Source organism: Glycine soja, chromosome 16 (assembly GCF_004193775.1).
Source record: "Glycine soja cultivar W05 chromosome 16, ASM419377v2, whole genome shotgun sequence".
Classification (NCBI taxonomy): domain Eukaryota; kingdom Viridiplantae; phylum Streptophyta; class Magnoliopsida; order Fabales; family Fabaceae; genus Glycine; species Glycine soja.
The window spans coordinates 1,196,511-1,214,225 of record NC_041017.1 but is presented as its reverse complement, the minus strand read 5'-3'; the positions used below and the strand labels follow the sequence as shown (position 1 = coordinate 1,214,225).

Below are 17,715 nucleotides of genomic sequence, written 5' to 3'. Positions count from 1 at the left end.
TGGAAAAAAAATAGTAGAAATAAAGGGAAATGGGAGTATGTTTATAAATTTAGTAAAGTATATTTAACAATCGCCACATTGAACTTTATGGTCTTAACCAAAGCATATGTTTATTTGAAATGGTATTGTTTTAAGAGTTGTTGAATTTTAAAATCTTTACATATATATTAAATTATAAATTGTTATGTATAATAGAGTTGTTGAATTTTAAAAGTCAAATATAACATACTTTCTTATTAGTTCATAGTGTAATTTTTTTTATACTAATATTGCATAAAAATTAAATTCTTATTTTAATTCAATAATATAAAAATGAATAAATAAATTTGATTGAAATTATAATATTTAATATTACTATTGCATTTTTACATGATTTTTAATATCTTTTATTTATTAATTTCTAATAATTATTCTAATGACAATAATCATCAAAACGGTAGGAAACTTGGAAAGCATATTAGTTTTCTTTTTACCATAAACAAAAAATTTAAATATATTTTTTATCTCTTAATTTTGGCTAGTATACCTAGAAAGTATCACTGTTATTTTTGGTTCCATAGTGTTTTTTTTTTTACTTCTTCAATTAAAAAAAATCTCTTTTTAATAAATTTTTTGCCAGATTTTTGAGTGCAAGAGGGATTAAAAACAAGATTTTCTAAAATTGAGAAAAAAAATTAAATATAAGGGAAAAAAAAAATAAGAGTAACTTAACTTTGAAGGAAAAAAAATATATTAAAAAAGATTAAATTTAAAAGGTTGGAACATGTGACCCCGTGTCCCATTAGAGACAGGATCTAGTTTACTAGTTCACGTAACCTTATATGACGGGAGATATCTGAAAAAGTAGTAGGGAATAGGGATACCCTTTACTTTACTTTACTTTATTAGTATTTGCTTGTCAACTTTGTATTTTTCGACCTCCTAAACAAACTAATCCAAATACAAAACGACACAAGCATCACAAAAAACAACAAATCCACATCACCTTTCCCTTTGTAATTTTCAGGTTTCGAAGCTATTGTGTAGTCCCATGAGTTAGATATACTGTGTGTGCACCTTGCTTGGACTTATCTAAGTGGCTATGAATTTCTGATTTCGAAAATATTTTCTTTTTAAAAATATTAAAAAGGAAATGAAATATATTCCAGGCTCAAGATATCATGCAGGGCAAGTGTTAAGTGATGATCCATTTAGAATTACTATATTTAAGGAAAATGCTAATGAACCTTTTTGGAGACTTGTAACAAAATAAAAAAAAATGCTAATAGATCAGTGAATACTTGCATGAATAATGAACAAATGTTTCACTAATATACTTCGTAATAAAAAAATACTTATTTTATGTTTCTTATAATTAAAGAAAACATATACATGTTTTTTTTTTTTTATAAAGAACTAGAGATAGTAGTACTACATAAAAATAAAGCTTTTTGAAATTTCAATATATTAAAATTTTGCTTTTATTAAATATTCTTTATCCTTAAATCCTTAACAAGTCTCTTTTAACACACCTAACAACACTATTTAATGATGGTTGTTATTGCAAGGGAAGCAACCACATGAACTGGGCTTTGAAAATTGTGAGTTATGTTTATGAATAATCTTTTGAGCTTGTACAGTGGCCTTCTGGATTTGGTCCAAGTGTTGTTGTCTAGCTTCTGCTCTCCACTCCTCAGCTTTCCTGTGAACCACTGACATCCTCTTCATCAACTTTTCCTCTAGGCTTGATTTCATCTTCTGTATTTTCACCTAAGGAATATTTTCAATAAAGCATGCTTAGTTTCAATGACATGGTTTTGAACTTTGAAGTTGAAAACTTGCTTGGTAATCTGTAACAGTACTAAATTTAACATATTCATGTTTTAATTTCAGTGTTTCAATGCTTTTTGGGAACTTAGAAACAATTTATTAACAATAGAATGTTGAAAAAGACAATATGCCAAAGTTTTCAACTTTGGAATTTGTTTTTATTATGGTCTATATATAGAATAGTATATTGATTCCCTATCTAACTCCATTGTCCAGCTGTCCAAGTTCTAAACCAACTACTAGTATGTCACAAAAGTATTTTTCTAGCCTTTGTTGACAACCCAAACAAGTCAGTCACACGAGAAAAACTCTTCAATCCTCCGAATAATTATGGAATCTGTAAGGTGAAGAGTGGTGCTCGAACCAAATTTAAAATAATCAATCATTTTATTTTGAATTCAATAAAAGAAAAAAATTATATACTAACAAGATAAAAAGTTTTACACCATTATCAAATGAGGACTCAAAATATATAATAAAATTATTAACTTTTATGATAATTACTTTTAAAATTATATCAATGATAATTTGTGATTGAACGACCAACCACCATTAAACTCATTAAATTGTCAGTTTAAAAATAATTGTTGTGTTAAGTTGTTTTATAAACTTTAAAAAAACAATAAATAGATTCAAAAGAGTAATAATTTTACAAAATTAATTTTATATCACCATTAATTAATTTATTTATATTGTTATTCGCTATTATGAGAGATATAAGTGAAAAAAAATAATATTATATTGAAAAGCTAAAATGATAATTATTTAAGGATAATTTTTTTATACGACAATAATCATTTTTCACATGTACCTCACAGTTTGTACTTTGTATAGGGTAAGATCTGATCATCTGAATTAGTGGGATTCTGGGTTTGCACATTTCATTCTTTATCATGTGCTGGTGGGCATTAATGCTGGATATTTGTATTTATGGTAGGACACAATTTTGTAGTTCCCCTTTTAGCACATCTTGTGCAATCAATGAATTTTCAGTTGTTGAGCAAAAACAATTAACATTCAGAACTTAATTGCTATTCTTTAATTGTTTTAATCGTCCAAATATTACACATGACATATATTGTGGGATAATTATTATAAATTTCATATTTTCAAGTTGACATAACACTAGCCAACTTAGAATACCCCAAATTTCTCACGAATTTCTAAATGTAATGTTCACATGTGCTCCATAATATAATACTAGTAAGTATTATGAACATTATTGCTGCTGGGTTTCAGTTTTTTTAATTAAGAGTTTGATGATTATTTATCCTCAATTACTAGTAAGAGTGAAACATGAAGATAGAGAAGTACTAATTGATTGGAGGAAGACTCAGAATTGGACGGTGGACTGGTCAAGAAAATAATAATAAAATGTGTGCATGAGTTGGGGGTGGCTCGAGGAATAGGTCACCAACATGCCCGGCAAAGGCACTGGCGTTCAATTGTGGTCAAAAGTTGATAGCAGGAGCTAATGCATAAAACTCGTTAGTACTACATTACATAGTGAGGATAGTATTGAGTTTTCTATGTGCTTAGGACAACAGGCTACACCATGTGCATTTACACAGTAATATGGTCTTACAAACAGTTGAAAATGCTTCCAAAAGTGTAAAGTTCCAGTAATGGATATCTTGTAGTACTTTACAAATTATTAATATTTCAAATTTCAATGCCAAAAGCAACTAGTCAAGTACCCAACAAATGGAGGGCCGGACATACAACCAGCGGGAAAACTGCCTTTACATATTGAAATTAAAATACTGGGTTGAATATGTTTTGGTATTGTAAAATGAAACAAGTTTTAACTTTAGTCTCTAATTTAATTTTCATTTCTCTAAAATTTGAAATTATCATTCTCTGTCTTCGTAAAATAAGTAAATTTTAGTTTTGGTCACTCTTTCTTTTAATAGCATTCCTTTCAAAACCAAATTAGTCATTTTACACACAAATAATTAACCTCATGTGATTATTATAAAACTAAATATATTGTTTTAGATTTTGGGGAGACAAAAACTAAAAAGAAATACTACCCCTAGTCCTACTCAGCATCAAAAAGCTTTTAAGTGGACATAATCTCGAGATTAGAGTTTAACTTATCCTGATATTTAATATTTAACTTGAGAGAAGGGCTTAATCTGCTGTCATTTGGATAAACATTCAACAATACGGCTATTACCAGCTATTATGACTTAGAAGTTAGAATAGCATTTAGTTATATTATGCTATTACATCTATGACTCAGAATAGCATTTTTATACTAGTTACATTATTGGTAACGCACTTTCGATAGTATTTTTTCTCTTTATCTTCTTTTATTATACCACTCACTTTATTTCACATTTCTCTTTTCTACCTATTTCTCTTATTGTGCAAGAAACTGTACAGATTTGTTATACAGAAGATAATCTATGAATGGCAATAAAATACCTCAAGCTTTCTTGACCTGGCCTCTGCTTTAGCATTTTGGAGGTTTACCCAAGCTTGGATTTTTGCTTCTTCTCTCTGATACCTGCAACAACTCAAAATCACAATTCAGTAATCAGTTCCAGCCATACATATCAGAACAAAACTACAAACAAGAGAAGCACTAGCAAAATATCTTAAAACATTCTCTACTACTTGCCAAAATTTATTAAAAATTACAAAAATGTAAAAGTCTTACTCTACTCCTTATTTTAATTAGCGTATTTATGATATTGAAAATGTGTGAGAAGTGTGTTATTAACGCTCCTCCCACATTCAATACACTGAAACTATCAAGGTTGAGTTACTACCTAAGACAACACTTGGTCTTCTCCTCTTCTTCCCATGCAGCAGCAATGCAGTCTGAATCAGCCTTGTGGCTACCATTGTGCCTCAAGCTTTTAGATATTTCCTTTTCTTCCTCCTCACTTGAGCTCCAATTTAAAGGGACTAAATCATACTGTGTTCCTAGTTGCAGCTTGGAAAAATGGCACTCCTCAAGCTGAATAACATCAAGAGTGCAGGCACTGCTAGCCAAGGCCAATGGTCCTGACCTACTTGCAGGAGTGTTGTGGCGAGGCGGCGATGAAATCTTGACTGGGGTGTGGCATCTTGAAGTTGTGGAACTTCCAAGAGGAGTCATCTCAGTCCCAATGTCTCTATGTTGAACCACTTCTGTGCAAGCATCTTGCATTGCTCCACCACCTTGGTTCCTAAACAAGAACCCTTCTTTAGCCGGCTCTAAATATCTCAAATTTGGCAATACAGGCTCTATGCTGTCTGTGAACTTATCTGCATTGCAATTCACTACATTAGTAAAATTGTATAGTCCATTATTTTTATTATGTTCCATTCAATTTCAAATACACCCCAATAGGATGATGATATTTGTTTCTCAATTTGAAAAATGTTACTCTAACAAAATATTTTGCATACCCTCTATACTAATGATTGAAATTTAGAAAATTTTAAAGGTCTCACTTCTTATTTAACCAGTATGTTGCTATTACATAGCTTTTAATCTGATACATGAGATATATGATCCTAGGTTATGCCAGAAGTTGCAAACAGAATCAGCACAAGCTACCATCATGGCTCATCAGCTAAGAATACAATGAAACTGTAAGAAATTTTAATATTCAACCTACCCACAATATATAAAGTCTTTGAAAATAAAAGATTATAATAAAGACAAAAGGGAAAAGAAACAGGAAGATAACGATGGCTAAAAGGGTAGATTGGAAAAACTAAAGAAGAAAAGGAAAAAAGTAGTTATAAAGTCAAATTTTGAAGTTTAGTCTGTGATATCCCACCTTTTAGTACAATGTCTTTAACACCATTGAAAGAACCGAGTGTGTTATGGTGGTGGTCCAAAGAAGGAGACCAAGGGAAGTTTGGTACAGCTTTGGACGAAACCCTTTCTTCTGTGACCCTTGATTTCTCCGAGAAACCTTCCATTTGCTGCTTGAAGCCAACAACATCATCACCACAATGTTGTTGTCTGGTTGTGATCTTTGAGGAGTCTGAAACTGAAACCTTCAAAGTGGTGTTGTTGTGAGCAGGTGAGTCATGGCAAGAAGTGCTCATGAGCCATTTCTCTGCATCATCCCATTTGGAAGGAAAGCTCTTTCTAGGAAGGCCAGAGCTGAAGGTGAAAACTGGTCTACCGGGTGTGGAGGGAGAATCTAGTAGCCTCCTCTGCTGTGAAACAGAGTGGCCTCTGCTTTCAGCTCTGCCATTTGGCATTGGCAAAGGTAAAGGCAATGACTTGACAAACTCAGAGGTTTCCTTCAGGTTGAGCTTGCAAAGTGGGTCAGGGAAATCATCTGCAAAAGGGTTGTCTTTGCTTTTCCCATACATGCTCATGTTGCTCTCAGTGAGTAGTGCTACCTGAGTCACAAAAAGGAGAAGAAGAGGAAAAAGTGAGAATGAGAAATGAAATGGTTTCAAAGGACATTGTTATCATTAAGTGTAGGAGGAGGATTGTTACCCCATGTGGTGCCAATGTAGATGGAGGTTGAAAGAATTTGTGGCTGGGGAGGTCCATGGCATGGCACTGTGAATTTGATGTGAGAGGAATGGGAATGGAGTGTTGTTGTGATTAGTAGTGTGGTTCGGTTATTTGGAAATTTTGCATTAGTTTCAGATGATGTATTGAAGAGAGAGTGTGGGTCAGGGGAAAGTGACCGTGGAGGCAGAGGGAACAGAACAGAAGACTGAACAAGGAAAAAGTGTGTTAGACTTGGTTGGAACCGGGGTCTATAATAATAAGTACACCAATGACTTGACTCACATGAAAGGAGCCAAAAACACAGTTCTGTCCTGTGTCTTCACTCTTCAGGCCACTATGTGCTGTGTTGTGTGTCACGGCTCACAAACCCTCCTTAGTCTTACTCTTTCTTTTCCTATCTCGAGGACATGGATGGGAAGAGGAAGGGAACGAAAGAGTACATCATCAACACAAGAGTGAGCTTTAAGTCTTCCAAAGGAAATAATTTAAGAAAGAAAGAACATCAAAATGAAACAGACCAAGAAAATTGCAAAATAGAATAATATCAAGATGATATAACTTATAACTAATTATACTATTCATATATGTTTTTTTTATTATAAAATTTTGTTTTTATCTCTGTCACATCAATCATCCTATCACGGATTTTTCCCTTTGTTGTGTCATGAGAAATTTTCTTCACTAGCAATGGGTAATTAATTTGATGTGATACGTGTGCCAAATCTTCCTTAAAAAAAGTTTGAATTTATATTTAAATTGTGTATAAATTGTTTCTGATTTATAAAGAACTATTTTTTTCTTAAAAATATGCTATATTAAAAAAATAAAACTCCTTGCGTGAGGAAACTACCATACCATATACAGTAATTTTTATGCTCTTTGATAAATGTACCACTATTTATTTAATGTTTTTTATGGAGTCTTACGGGAATAGTTACAAAAATATAAACACTCTCCTACATTTTAGTTGTCATTAGTTTATTTTATGAAGGTAGGAATCTCTCGAGTTTACTAGTGTTGGTGTTGATTGTGAATTTCGATCCTGTTTTTTAGTTTCGGACTAGGATACCGTACAATTTTTTTTCCTTTTCACTCAGAATTCAGAAAGCAGAATCAATTTATTCATGTTATATTCTCGGGCAAAACAATGCAGAGTAAGAATTTCCATACTCTAAGAAGTGAAACTGATCTATGGTCAATATATCAGAATCATTAGATGAAACTCAAAAAAACTCAAATTTTGGTTTCAGGGAATTGAATTCAAAGTACAACTCATAATGTGAACCAGATACTCTTCGTCTACCTAATCTAATTTATTAACACAATAACTGCACTAATTTTTTTACTAGGCTAAATCTAAGTCGTGTCTAGTTCCTACTTCTTGGGTCAACCAAGCTCTATCATAGGCTTAGTTTGCATGCCAAATGAATTATGTTATTTCACTTCTAGTGTTACAGCTTCTTCCTTAGGGTATCCAAGACAGTCGCCTTTGTTTAATATTGAAGGTAAAATTGCATTTAAAATATCAACTAGCATAGACTTTCATGCTTAGTTTAAAAGATGTATTTGTACAAGTTTTACAAAGGTAAATAGCCTGTTTTTCTGGCTCCTAATAAATACTTGAAAGGTACTGTAAATTATACCAAGGCAAATTAAACATGTAATTGTACACCCTTGACCCCTTCTCTTCATCTCATTTAAAAGATGTATTTGTGTCACTTCATCCATGGACATGGATGTTATGGAAATAGATGTTCATGCGGGGTCACATTACCTCTCGATTAGTTGGCTAATGTCAATGGTTTTGAATCTCATACCAATTTCCTCTTGTGAATGGCATTTCTATTGAATTTGAAGAAGAGTTACAAATTGTGGTATGGAGCAGGACCCAAGACTGAAAAAAGTCAATGAGACTTATCTTCATTCTATATTTTATCAGACTCCCATTTTGTAGCTGCATCACAACTAGTTGTTATTTATGTGGGTGCTAGTTATTCCAGATGCTCTCCAAATCTGAAAAAAAAAAAAGGAGGTTATTTGTATTCCTTGGAACCCTTCCCCTACAAAACCATTCAATATTTCTTGGCCCGGGGGAGGTTGAGATGCCAAGAATCCTTCCCGCATGAGCCATCATACTCATAGCGTTGAATTCTGCAACAATTCACTTATAAGATAATGATTGTTCAAATTTTATAGGCGAGCTAGAAGTAACTATAATTAAGACAATTTTCCAAAACACTAGCTTGGAGCGTGGCAATGGAGGTGATCTAACAATGAATATTTAAGATATACTCTATACTTAGGGATGTCAGTGGACGAGTCAGGATGATTTTAGGCATTTAACCCTTCCTATCCCCCACAAAAGTCAAGACTGAGTATGGATATAAAAGAAATGAATTTAAAATTTTAATACTCATTCACAATTTCGTGATGTTTTATCTGATATATGCACATGTAATCTACTGAACTTTTTTTTTTAATTTTACTTTACTTATATATTTTAAATAAATTATATATTAAATTTTTAATTGTATTTTAATTCCAAAAATATGTAAATATAATGGATTGAGTTATATTTTTATTTAAATGTATATTTTAAAGTTTGTCATTTAATTATTTAACTATTAAACCAATTGATTTATATTTGCAAAAATTATAACAATAAAATCTTTAATATTTATATATACTGTGACAAAAGATGTAACAATGGCATGCATGAGTACTGATATAATTTGACACTTATTATCATTCCTATTTTCGCTTAAAAACTTCGGGTATTATCATATCCATATTCATATCCGTTCAAAGCGGATTTTTTTTTTTTCAAAATCGGGGTGGTAGTCACTGGTGCAGAATTATTTGCCATGCATATCTATATTATACTATGTTAGAATTTGAATTTAAGGTCTAACCAAGCTCCTTTTAATCCATCCATTGTCATTTTTTTTATTATTTATGAACGGATATCCAATCAATCCTTATAAATTGCTACAAATTGTTTTTCTAAAAAAAAAAACAGACAAATATTCCATTTTGTGGTGGTTAAAAGCCGTCAAAATTATAAATAAAAAAAATCTTACAGAGTAAAATGGTGTTCTGAAACATAAATTCTTTATATATGAACAAATAATCTGAGATGAATTATTCATTTCTTTAATTTTTTAAAATCTACCCATTTGGTAATTAATTTAAAAAATTGCAACATTTTGATTAAGAAAATTAAAAAATTTACTGTAAATATATCATAGAAAAATAAATAAAGAGTAATTTAACTCTAGATTTTATAAACTAAAAATAAGTCGCGAAAATCCGTCGAAAATTTATTGCAGCAGGACCAGGAACCTTTTCAGCCATGCACTTGTTCAGTGTCAGCATTTGCGTCCCCTCTTTTCCAAATTCAATGGTTTTCTCTCTCTGATTCCTTCTGATTCCTCCTTCCCTGTAAGTAACCATCCGCAGCATCAATCCTAAGGTTTGTGTTTTCTTTTCCTTGCTTTGCTGTCTTACAAGCTTTTGTAGATTCTATTTTATGTGTTTGTCTGTTGGAAACTAGGAATTATCCCACTTTTTTTCTTTTTTACTGTTGGTTATGCTGCCACCAAATTTATATTCTTCATGGGCATGTCTGAATTATGTTTTTTTTTTGCCCCCTATAGACTATATAGTACAATGTGAGTGTGCTGTACAATGTGAGTGTGCTGTACAATGTAATTTACCTGTTTTTTTTTTTTATCAAACAAATGTTAATTTGTTATAAATGTTGGTTTGTAATTTACCTGTGCATATATTTTTTTATTATTTTCACATGTATTTTTTTAGAAACAATTCTATTTGAGATATTGTTAGACACTAGACGTGAAGGAACACAGATTCAAACCTTAATTTGACATATTCATGGAAGTGTAATTTAGCTATGCGCATTAGAATAAGGACTTTCATTGAAAAGCTGTTCTTGTCTTGGTAACTTTTCAAGATAATAAACATTTTATTCCTAGCATTTACAAAATAACTGTTGAACTTTTCTAACAATCATACTAATTAACAGCCTGTGCTTACTGGCTTAAATAAGTGAAGTTGTCTTTGCTGAATTGATCTCTTCAGAATTTCACTTAACCAAGTATTAGAGTAGTACTTTCAATTTATAATGTCTTACTGTTGCAGAAATTGCGACAAGTTTTACAGTTCAATTAATCCTGGTTTCATCCATTTATTGAGTTAATTTCTTTTCTCCCCAAGACCCCAACTCCGTATCTTCTAGAGCAGAACTTTTTTCGTTGCTAATTCTTGATATGATTTTGTTTAAGATTAGTTATTTATTTTTACCATTAACTCCTGGATTAAATAGAGTGTAAATGGGGCAAACTAAATGGTGTAGTTGAATGAATTGGCTACTATTATTACCATTTCAACTTAGTTTAGACTTCTTGCTTCTAATATGCATATGTTGATGCTTGAGTATTTTTCTTTTTTACTTTGTGAATAATTTTTATTTGCATTTATAATAGTTTTCCATTCTAACATTCTTTAATCATAAGATGGTTTATAATATGGAATAGGGAAAATAAAGCAGGTAGATTTTTATCATTTTGGTTATGGAAGTTACTTTATCACATGATGACAGAAATATATAATGTACTTTTTCTATCTTTGTATCTCCTTTTCCCCAAAGGTTGAGTGGGGTAAAATCTATCTTTAGTTAATCTCTCACCTCCAAGTTTGCATACTTATGTTATGTGACATACTGCACTTTGTTTTTCATTAATCTTTTATATGAAAATAGATACATCACTGCAAGTCTGCAACCCTGGAAAGTGGAAATTCTCAACTTTTATCCTAGAGGTTTTTTTTTTTCTTTTCTTTTTTCTCGTGTGTGTGTGTGTGTGTTGGAATGCTTACTATGATTAGCTCATCTCTGTCTTAGGTTCCTGCATTATGTGACCATCCAGCTATTTTGGACAGACATCTATATATACCTAATTATAGTGGATCAGAAAACTGTCTCTTTTCAATTTTGTGATTTATTTCCCAACTTTTGTACAGTTTTTCATTTCACTTTTACCCATCTAGATTTAGCCAAGAAAAATTTCTGAATCTCTTGTCCAGATTGAACAAATGTATTATAAAAAATTATATCCTTTACCAGAATAGGATCTCATTTGCAAGAACTTAATCTGGATTCTTATCTCTTTTTTAGTATATCTCTTGTTGTCAATTAAGTTTTAAGTACATTTTTTCGGTTCGTTTTATTTTGAGACAAACCCATCTAGTTGCCTATTCTCTTGCTCGGGCTTCAAGATTCTTTGCTTGTAACTAAGTTTATGATTTTATTCCAACCTTTTTTGAATCCTTCATTATGAATGAAATGATGAGTTTTCTTCCTTAAAAAAGTATATTTACTAATTTTTAACTCTAATAGTAGAACAACCTAACTCAAGTTCTTAACTTATTTTTAGTGGGTCTCGTTTTATTTCTTAACTCACACATGAACTTTCATTTTAACTTGAAATTTAATGGTTAATTGAGCAATTTTGCTTGTTGCTTATATAAGCATTTGTTCTTATATAAGATGTCTAACTCATGTGTTCTAATAATATTCTCAAGTTGCTTCATTTTAAGAACTAATATAAGCATTTGCATTAAATTTGCTCTAATTAACAGTTAACTGATTGTAAATAGTAAAGCAGTGAGAGCAATATTTTTGCAAGGTGATTAAGATGTACGTACGTTTGACTTTTCTCATATCCTATTGACACAAATTTAAGAGGGAAATATTTAAATGAAAGGATGAAAAAATTGAATTTATATTTGTCAATGAAGATAAGTGCTGTAAAAAGTTCTTTCATTGCTGAAATCTACCCAGTGAAACAAAAATAGCAATAGTTGCTTTTAAGTGTCTCTATGTTCTGTATTTAATTTTTTTCATCTCATCTTTGTAATGACCGTTTTTCCTCTATGGTTGTCCTTTTGACAATATTGCCATGCTGACGCCAAATTGGATCAGAATCTAAGAGAACAACTACTTTGGTATTTTCAGTATCATACATGAGATGGGCCATGAAATTGTTCCTATATTCACATTATATTAGGGACATTTGTTTCCTGCACTCCCACTATTGAATTCAACACTTCCGATTGAAAAACTCATTTTAGAATACAAATCTACATTCCAGAATGAGTATTTCGAAACACAATGAGAGGTGCATGATACAAATAAGGAAGTGCAGGATTCAAATGTCCATATCAGGGCACCAAGGACCTTATACAATAGCTGCTGGAATTGAAGCTCATGGTGTCTTTTCCCTTCAGATCCCATTGACATTTCTTGACAATGGTGCAAGCTCAATGGTAGCCTTGAGCTTTATTTTATTCTTAAACAAATGCTCTGACATTGTAGGTTTCTATTTTATTTAAAATCTGAATACACCTTTTCTCAATGGTCAGATCCTTGTATATAAAATGATGATACAATACAACTACTGATCATAAAATCTAATAGTGTGTTTGGTTCTATATTTTAGATGTGATTTTTCACGTTTATTGACAGCATGTTTTTGTCTTTGTTAGAAGCAACTCTAACCTATTTTTGTCAAAACATCTCTTTTATTATTTCTATGTTAAAGTGCATGCATTTATAACGCATAATATTAATACTATTAAATTGTGCTGGTGAGCAACCTTTTTGAGACCTCTTAGCGTGTCCAATAACTAACTAGTTGAATGTTGCGATTGAATAAAACTGTTAGCAGTTTAGGCCTGTACAATAATCTTCTAGATCAATGACAATTCTAACATGTCATTGACACCCTATTCAATAATATTGGGTTCCTCTCTGTTTACCAGTTTTGTTTATAAAAGAAATATTAATACTATCATTGATGCATGAAATTTATTTAGCATATACATCAAGAAATCGTTTATGTTCCTAAGAAGAAATTCCACTCTTTTAAGAAGCTACCTGGGTCCAAGGAATATGGTGCCAAACTACAAAATCTAGCTCTGGAAGGGAAACAGACACCTAAAAAATTGAGGTCATTTGAAAGCTCTGGAAGGGCCCATCGCCCATGGTTTATGTGATTTGTCCTCATTAAGGGAAACCTACTTGTCAATTGTGGGAATATAATAACCATGGTTCAATGTTGCACATAGAAAAATGTTTAAAAAAGGAAAATTGCAATCAACTAATAGAAGGAATCTTTTGTTCTCGACTTGCCTAGGAATAGAGAATTTGAATCTGCATTTCTCACAAACTTGATTCATTATTTCTTGCACGTAAAATATACAATCACTATCACACACGTCAGAATTAGTATTTAATGTAGAGTCGGATGCAATACGCATTAACTATTGCGTTTGGTCTACAAATTCCCTTCCAACCTTAAGAAGCCATGTGGAGAACTGAAATATTTAAGTGCCTTGCATTTTTCCATTATCCAACCACTTCAGACTTCAGTGCACAATACAAGGCCAATCAATTTGCTCCGTACAGCATTTTATTACAAAAATTGGCTTTCATATTCTTACACTCTCACATCTAACCAAGACATAAACCCAGAGGTGGTATCAATATATTAGTTAAAAAATTATAAGGATAAATTTTTTGTTGAAATGTTTAAAATTATATTATTTATAACTTTTTTTTATGACATTTTATGATTTATAAAATAAATATTTTTTCTTTTAGTTCTTTAATTAATACTGTAAGGATACTTATTAATAAAATTCTTAAAATATAAAGTCACAACCAGTTAAGATTGATCTAATTGATAAAAAATAAATTCATATTTGATAAGGATGTGGGTTCGATTGTTACTGCGTTATGAGAATGTGGATTCGATTGAACCTTGAGACTTATCTTACTCCTAACGAAGCTTAAGATCCAATTTATCTTTGTTTATAAAAACAATTTAACGTTACATTAGCTAGTTTCAATATATAATTGTTTTATTTTTCTCTGTCACAATAGTTAAGTTTATTTTGATAAATTTAATATGTTGACTATTTCTTCTTTGGAAATTAAAACATTATCTTTTGCTACAATCCCGTAATAAAATAATTATCTGGAACTCTTGGCAAGTGATGACTTCTTTTTTTTTTTTTTTTGAGGAAAAGGCAAGTGATGACTTAGCCAGTATGAATATAAATAGGAAAAATGAAAACATCGATCATGACACCGATACTTGCAATAAATTTCAAAAATTGTAAGACATAATTGCTAAAGAAATTTTTTTACGCACACTAATGGTTTGATGTTTGATTAGCCTCCATTAGTATAACTTTGTGTAATGAAAATTAAATTGTTAATATAGACATTGCATGTCTATATGTGCATCATATAACAAAAAAAATAAAAATCGTTGACATAAAATTTATATACATCAAATGTTAATATAATGCATCAACATCAAACCGTGGCTCATCAGAAAAAAAAAATCATCAATGCCGTGGCTATATATCCCCTGGCCATTACCTCCACCACCTCCATATGATGATGCGGAACCCAATTATTTCTTTAGGATTCCTCTTCACTTATAGGAGGAACTTCTTCACTTCTCATGCTGAGATGACTTGGTTTTCATCACCAAAAAGGAGTTTGTGTTTTACTTCTTTTTTAGTGATTGATTCATTATATTTTAAGGAATAAAATGATGTTATGTGTGTATCTTAATTATGTGACACTTAACGTGTCATATCAACATCTTTGTTATTATCAATAATCATTGGTTAAGGTTAAGATATAGAGATTAAAATGACCAATAGATTGAAGTTAGGAATTTTTGAAAAGTTTATTTTTTTTAAGACTAAAATTACTAATTTATAATCTTAAACATTTAATAGGGTTGGAATTTTTTCATGTCTAAGAATCATTATTTCTTATAATCATGAATCTCAAGAATCATATTTTCTAAGAATGAGTAAAATGTTTTGTGAGAATGAGTAAAATTTGTTTGAAAAATGATTAAGAAATATTCGCAAAAAATCTCATTTTCTCTGAATCTTATTTTTCTTTTAATGCATAAAATTTTCAACTTATAATTTTTAATAAACCAAAACAATTTCTCCTACCAAACGCTGTTAAAGACAAAAAAAATAGTGATTAACTTCAAACAATAACTATAATAAACAAATTAAAAAGATTAGTATGCTATCTAATTTCCATTTGTGGATATATCTTCCACTTTCTTTTTATTGATTTCAATAGAATTTTTATACTTAATTTTCCGTAATCATGATGAACTTCGATCTTAATTATAACCTTGTTTAGTTATATTTTTTAGGTGAATTCCTTTCGGGTTGTTTTGTATCTTACATGGTCTCAATTATAAGATGATACGTTCCTCTACACGATGTGTAAATGAAAAATAATAGTATACTGCTTTTAAACATCATAAATGAAACAATATGAAGTTCATTAATGCCACCTTATATGGTGACACGTTAATACAGCTACCAAATGCCCAATTGACAGAAGGAACACTATCAACTATCAAGTATAGAAATATCCGTATAATTTTGGATGACGATTTTTTTCTAGTGGAGAGAACAACTATTATTGAAGTTTATTTGCTGTAAGAGTACCCACAGTAGAACTCACTGCAGAAAGGTTAATTAGTATCCTTTCAAAAAAAGAAAAACCTTTTAATATCGTATAATTTTTTTCCTATGGAAGATAAGACATATGAAAAGTGTATACAGTAAGAAATAGGATGAAAAAGAGAAAAAATGATTAATTAAAACAAGTGTATAAAACTATAAATAACACCGTTAAAGACGTAAGCAACTTTTTATCCGCTAATATATTAATGCCAATGCATCGTGACAAGATATGGTCCATCAATTATTTAAATTATTATATGAGCAAAGCCCACCAAACCGATGCTCACTGTTAATAACTAATTGATTTTGTGATGTGATCATTACATTATTACTATATATCAATAAGCCATCCATCAACACTTTTATTCTTTTTCTTCTTCTTATCCTCCTTCTTCATGTTCTTGAAGAATTAGAATTGATGGCAGTTAACAGTTATTCTTCATCAGCTCAAATCTCACTTCAGAAATATGGTTCATTTCTGAAATATACAAACAAAGAGTTCGTGTCCAAACGAAGCTGTGTCCCACAGAAAAAGGCACCAGTTGGTCCAGTAGTATTGAGAATCACATCATCCATCAAGAACAAGGTCAATATCTCTTATTATATTTCTTCTATATACTATACCCCTACATCTATATCTATATGCTAGGCTTTTTTTTATGATCATCACTCTTACCAAGATGAAAAATCATATATTTAACAAGTCCTATGCGGTTAATTGATAAACAGAAATTAGAGTATGAGTTTAAGGAACTTTGTGTTAATTGATGTCTATTTTGCTTCTAAACAGATTTATGAGGACCAGTCTCAGGGCATATTATGCTATGAAGATGAGAGTGGAGAAATAATTTGTGAAGGGTACGATGAAGGGCCTCGTTATCAACGAATTCCTAGGCCAACCCATCACCCAAGGTAGAGAATCTTATCCAACCTAGTACTTAACTCCCTCACTTAAAAATTATTAGACAATCATGGACCATTTGTTCATAGTTTCGACCAATCTTTAAGTGACAAACAAAATTTTAAAATTAAAAGAAAAGATTAATAAGACTTAATTACATGTTACATGGACCACGTTTTTTTTAGTAGTGCATGATGATCCAAGAGCATCCCCTCACCTTAAAGTAGAGAGAAAAGGTATTCAACTCCAAATTAGTACTACTTTGTATACTTATCTAACTACAGGGAATTTAATTTGTTGGTTAGGGATGTTGAAATCATGAATCTTCTACAACAACAAAGTTGGCTTCAGATTGTTAAAGGAGAAGAAATCAATCATTTAGCCAAAGGTGCTCTTCATCTACAAGAGGATTTAAACTACAATAAATGGCTTTAACTCATGTTCCAAATCAATCAGGCTTTTGTCTCTCTCGAAGGCCTTAACAGTTACATGCAGTGCTAATATGTATCAGAAAGGAATAAATAGCAAAAGAATATGCTGTAATTGGTGAATCAACAAATAGGACATGTGCTGTCTTCAGCACATTTTTCATGCAAGTTGTACAAATTGACAGTGGTGATGCTTTTCTTATATGCTTTTATTTTCAATCTTCTCATATAGTTTCACATCAGAAATTTAGAATCTTATATTATCTGATAGAAGGAAAGAACTTAATTATAATTCACAAAGCAAAGAACTTGCCTGTGGCAAGGACATAGCTATATCATCATCAGTTTATCAAATCCTTGAGTCATCTTGGACTAAAAGTAATATGGTTAGTGAAGATAACTTCGAGTTATGTAGAATTATTATAAATTTATAGACAACATAATTCTCCTTCTAAACATTTAATGTAAGAATATTCAAGGCTGACACTCGAAACAACTTTATTAAG

At 31.0% G+C, this 17,715-nt stretch overlaps 2 protein-coding genes across 2 annotated transcripts; one reads left to right on the top strand and one right to left on the bottom strand.

Moving 5' to 3' along the window:
- Positions 1-1,444: 1,444 nt before the first annotated feature.
- On the bottom strand, positions 1,445-6,761 carry LOC114390177. Its single transcript, XM_028350875.1, has 5 exons — positions 6,266-6,761; positions 5,589-6,165; positions 4,587-5,067; positions 4,240-4,321; positions 1,445-1,749 (listed from the first exon to the last, which is right to left on the bottom strand). The coding sequence occupies exons 1-5, from the start codon at positions 6,320-6,322 to the stop codon at positions 1,525-1,527; spliced, it is 1,422 nt and encodes a 473-aa protein (XP_028206676.1). The 5' UTR covers positions 6,323-6,761; the 3' UTR covers positions 1,445-1,524.
- Positions 6,762-16,208: 9,447 nt separating this feature from the next.
- LOC114389737 lies at positions 16,209-17,436 on the top strand. The gene is made up of 3 exons (XM_028350486.1): positions 16,209-16,466; positions 16,671-16,792; positions 17,087-17,436. The coding sequence occupies exons 1-3, from the start codon at positions 16,299-16,301 to the stop codon at positions 17,214-17,216; spliced, it is 420 nt and encodes a 139-aa protein (XP_028206287.1). The 5' UTR covers positions 16,209-16,298; the 3' UTR covers positions 17,217-17,436.
- The last annotated feature ends 279 nt before the right edge of the window (positions 17,437-17,715 follow it).

Excerpts from the sequence above, each read along its gene's own strand:
- LOC114390177 (XM_028350875.1), bottom strand. The coding sequence starts at position 6,322 with ATGGACCTCCCCAGCCACAAATTCTTTCAACCTCCATCTACATTGGCA. Across the intron at positions 6,166-6,265 it reads CTACATTGGCACCACATGGG|GTAGCACTACTCACTGAGAG; the intron begins GTAACAATCCTC and ends TTTGTGACTCAG. Across the intron at positions 1,750-4,239 it reads CCAGGTCAAGAAAGCTTGAG|GTGAAAATACAGAAGATGAA; the intron begins GTATTTTATTGC and ends AATATTCCTTAG.
- LOC114389737 (XM_028350486.1), top strand. The coding sequence starts at position 16,299 with ATGGCAGTTAACAGTTATTCTTCATCAGCTCAAATCTCACTTCAGAAA. Across the intron at positions 16,467-16,670 it reads CATCATCCATCAAGAACAAG|ATTTATGAGGACCAGTCTCA; the intron begins GTCAATATCTCT and ends GCTTCTAAACAG. Across the intron at positions 16,793-17,086 it reads AGGCCAACCCATCACCCAAG|GGATGTTGAAATCATGAATC; the intron begins GTAGAGAATCTT and ends TTTGTTGGTTAG.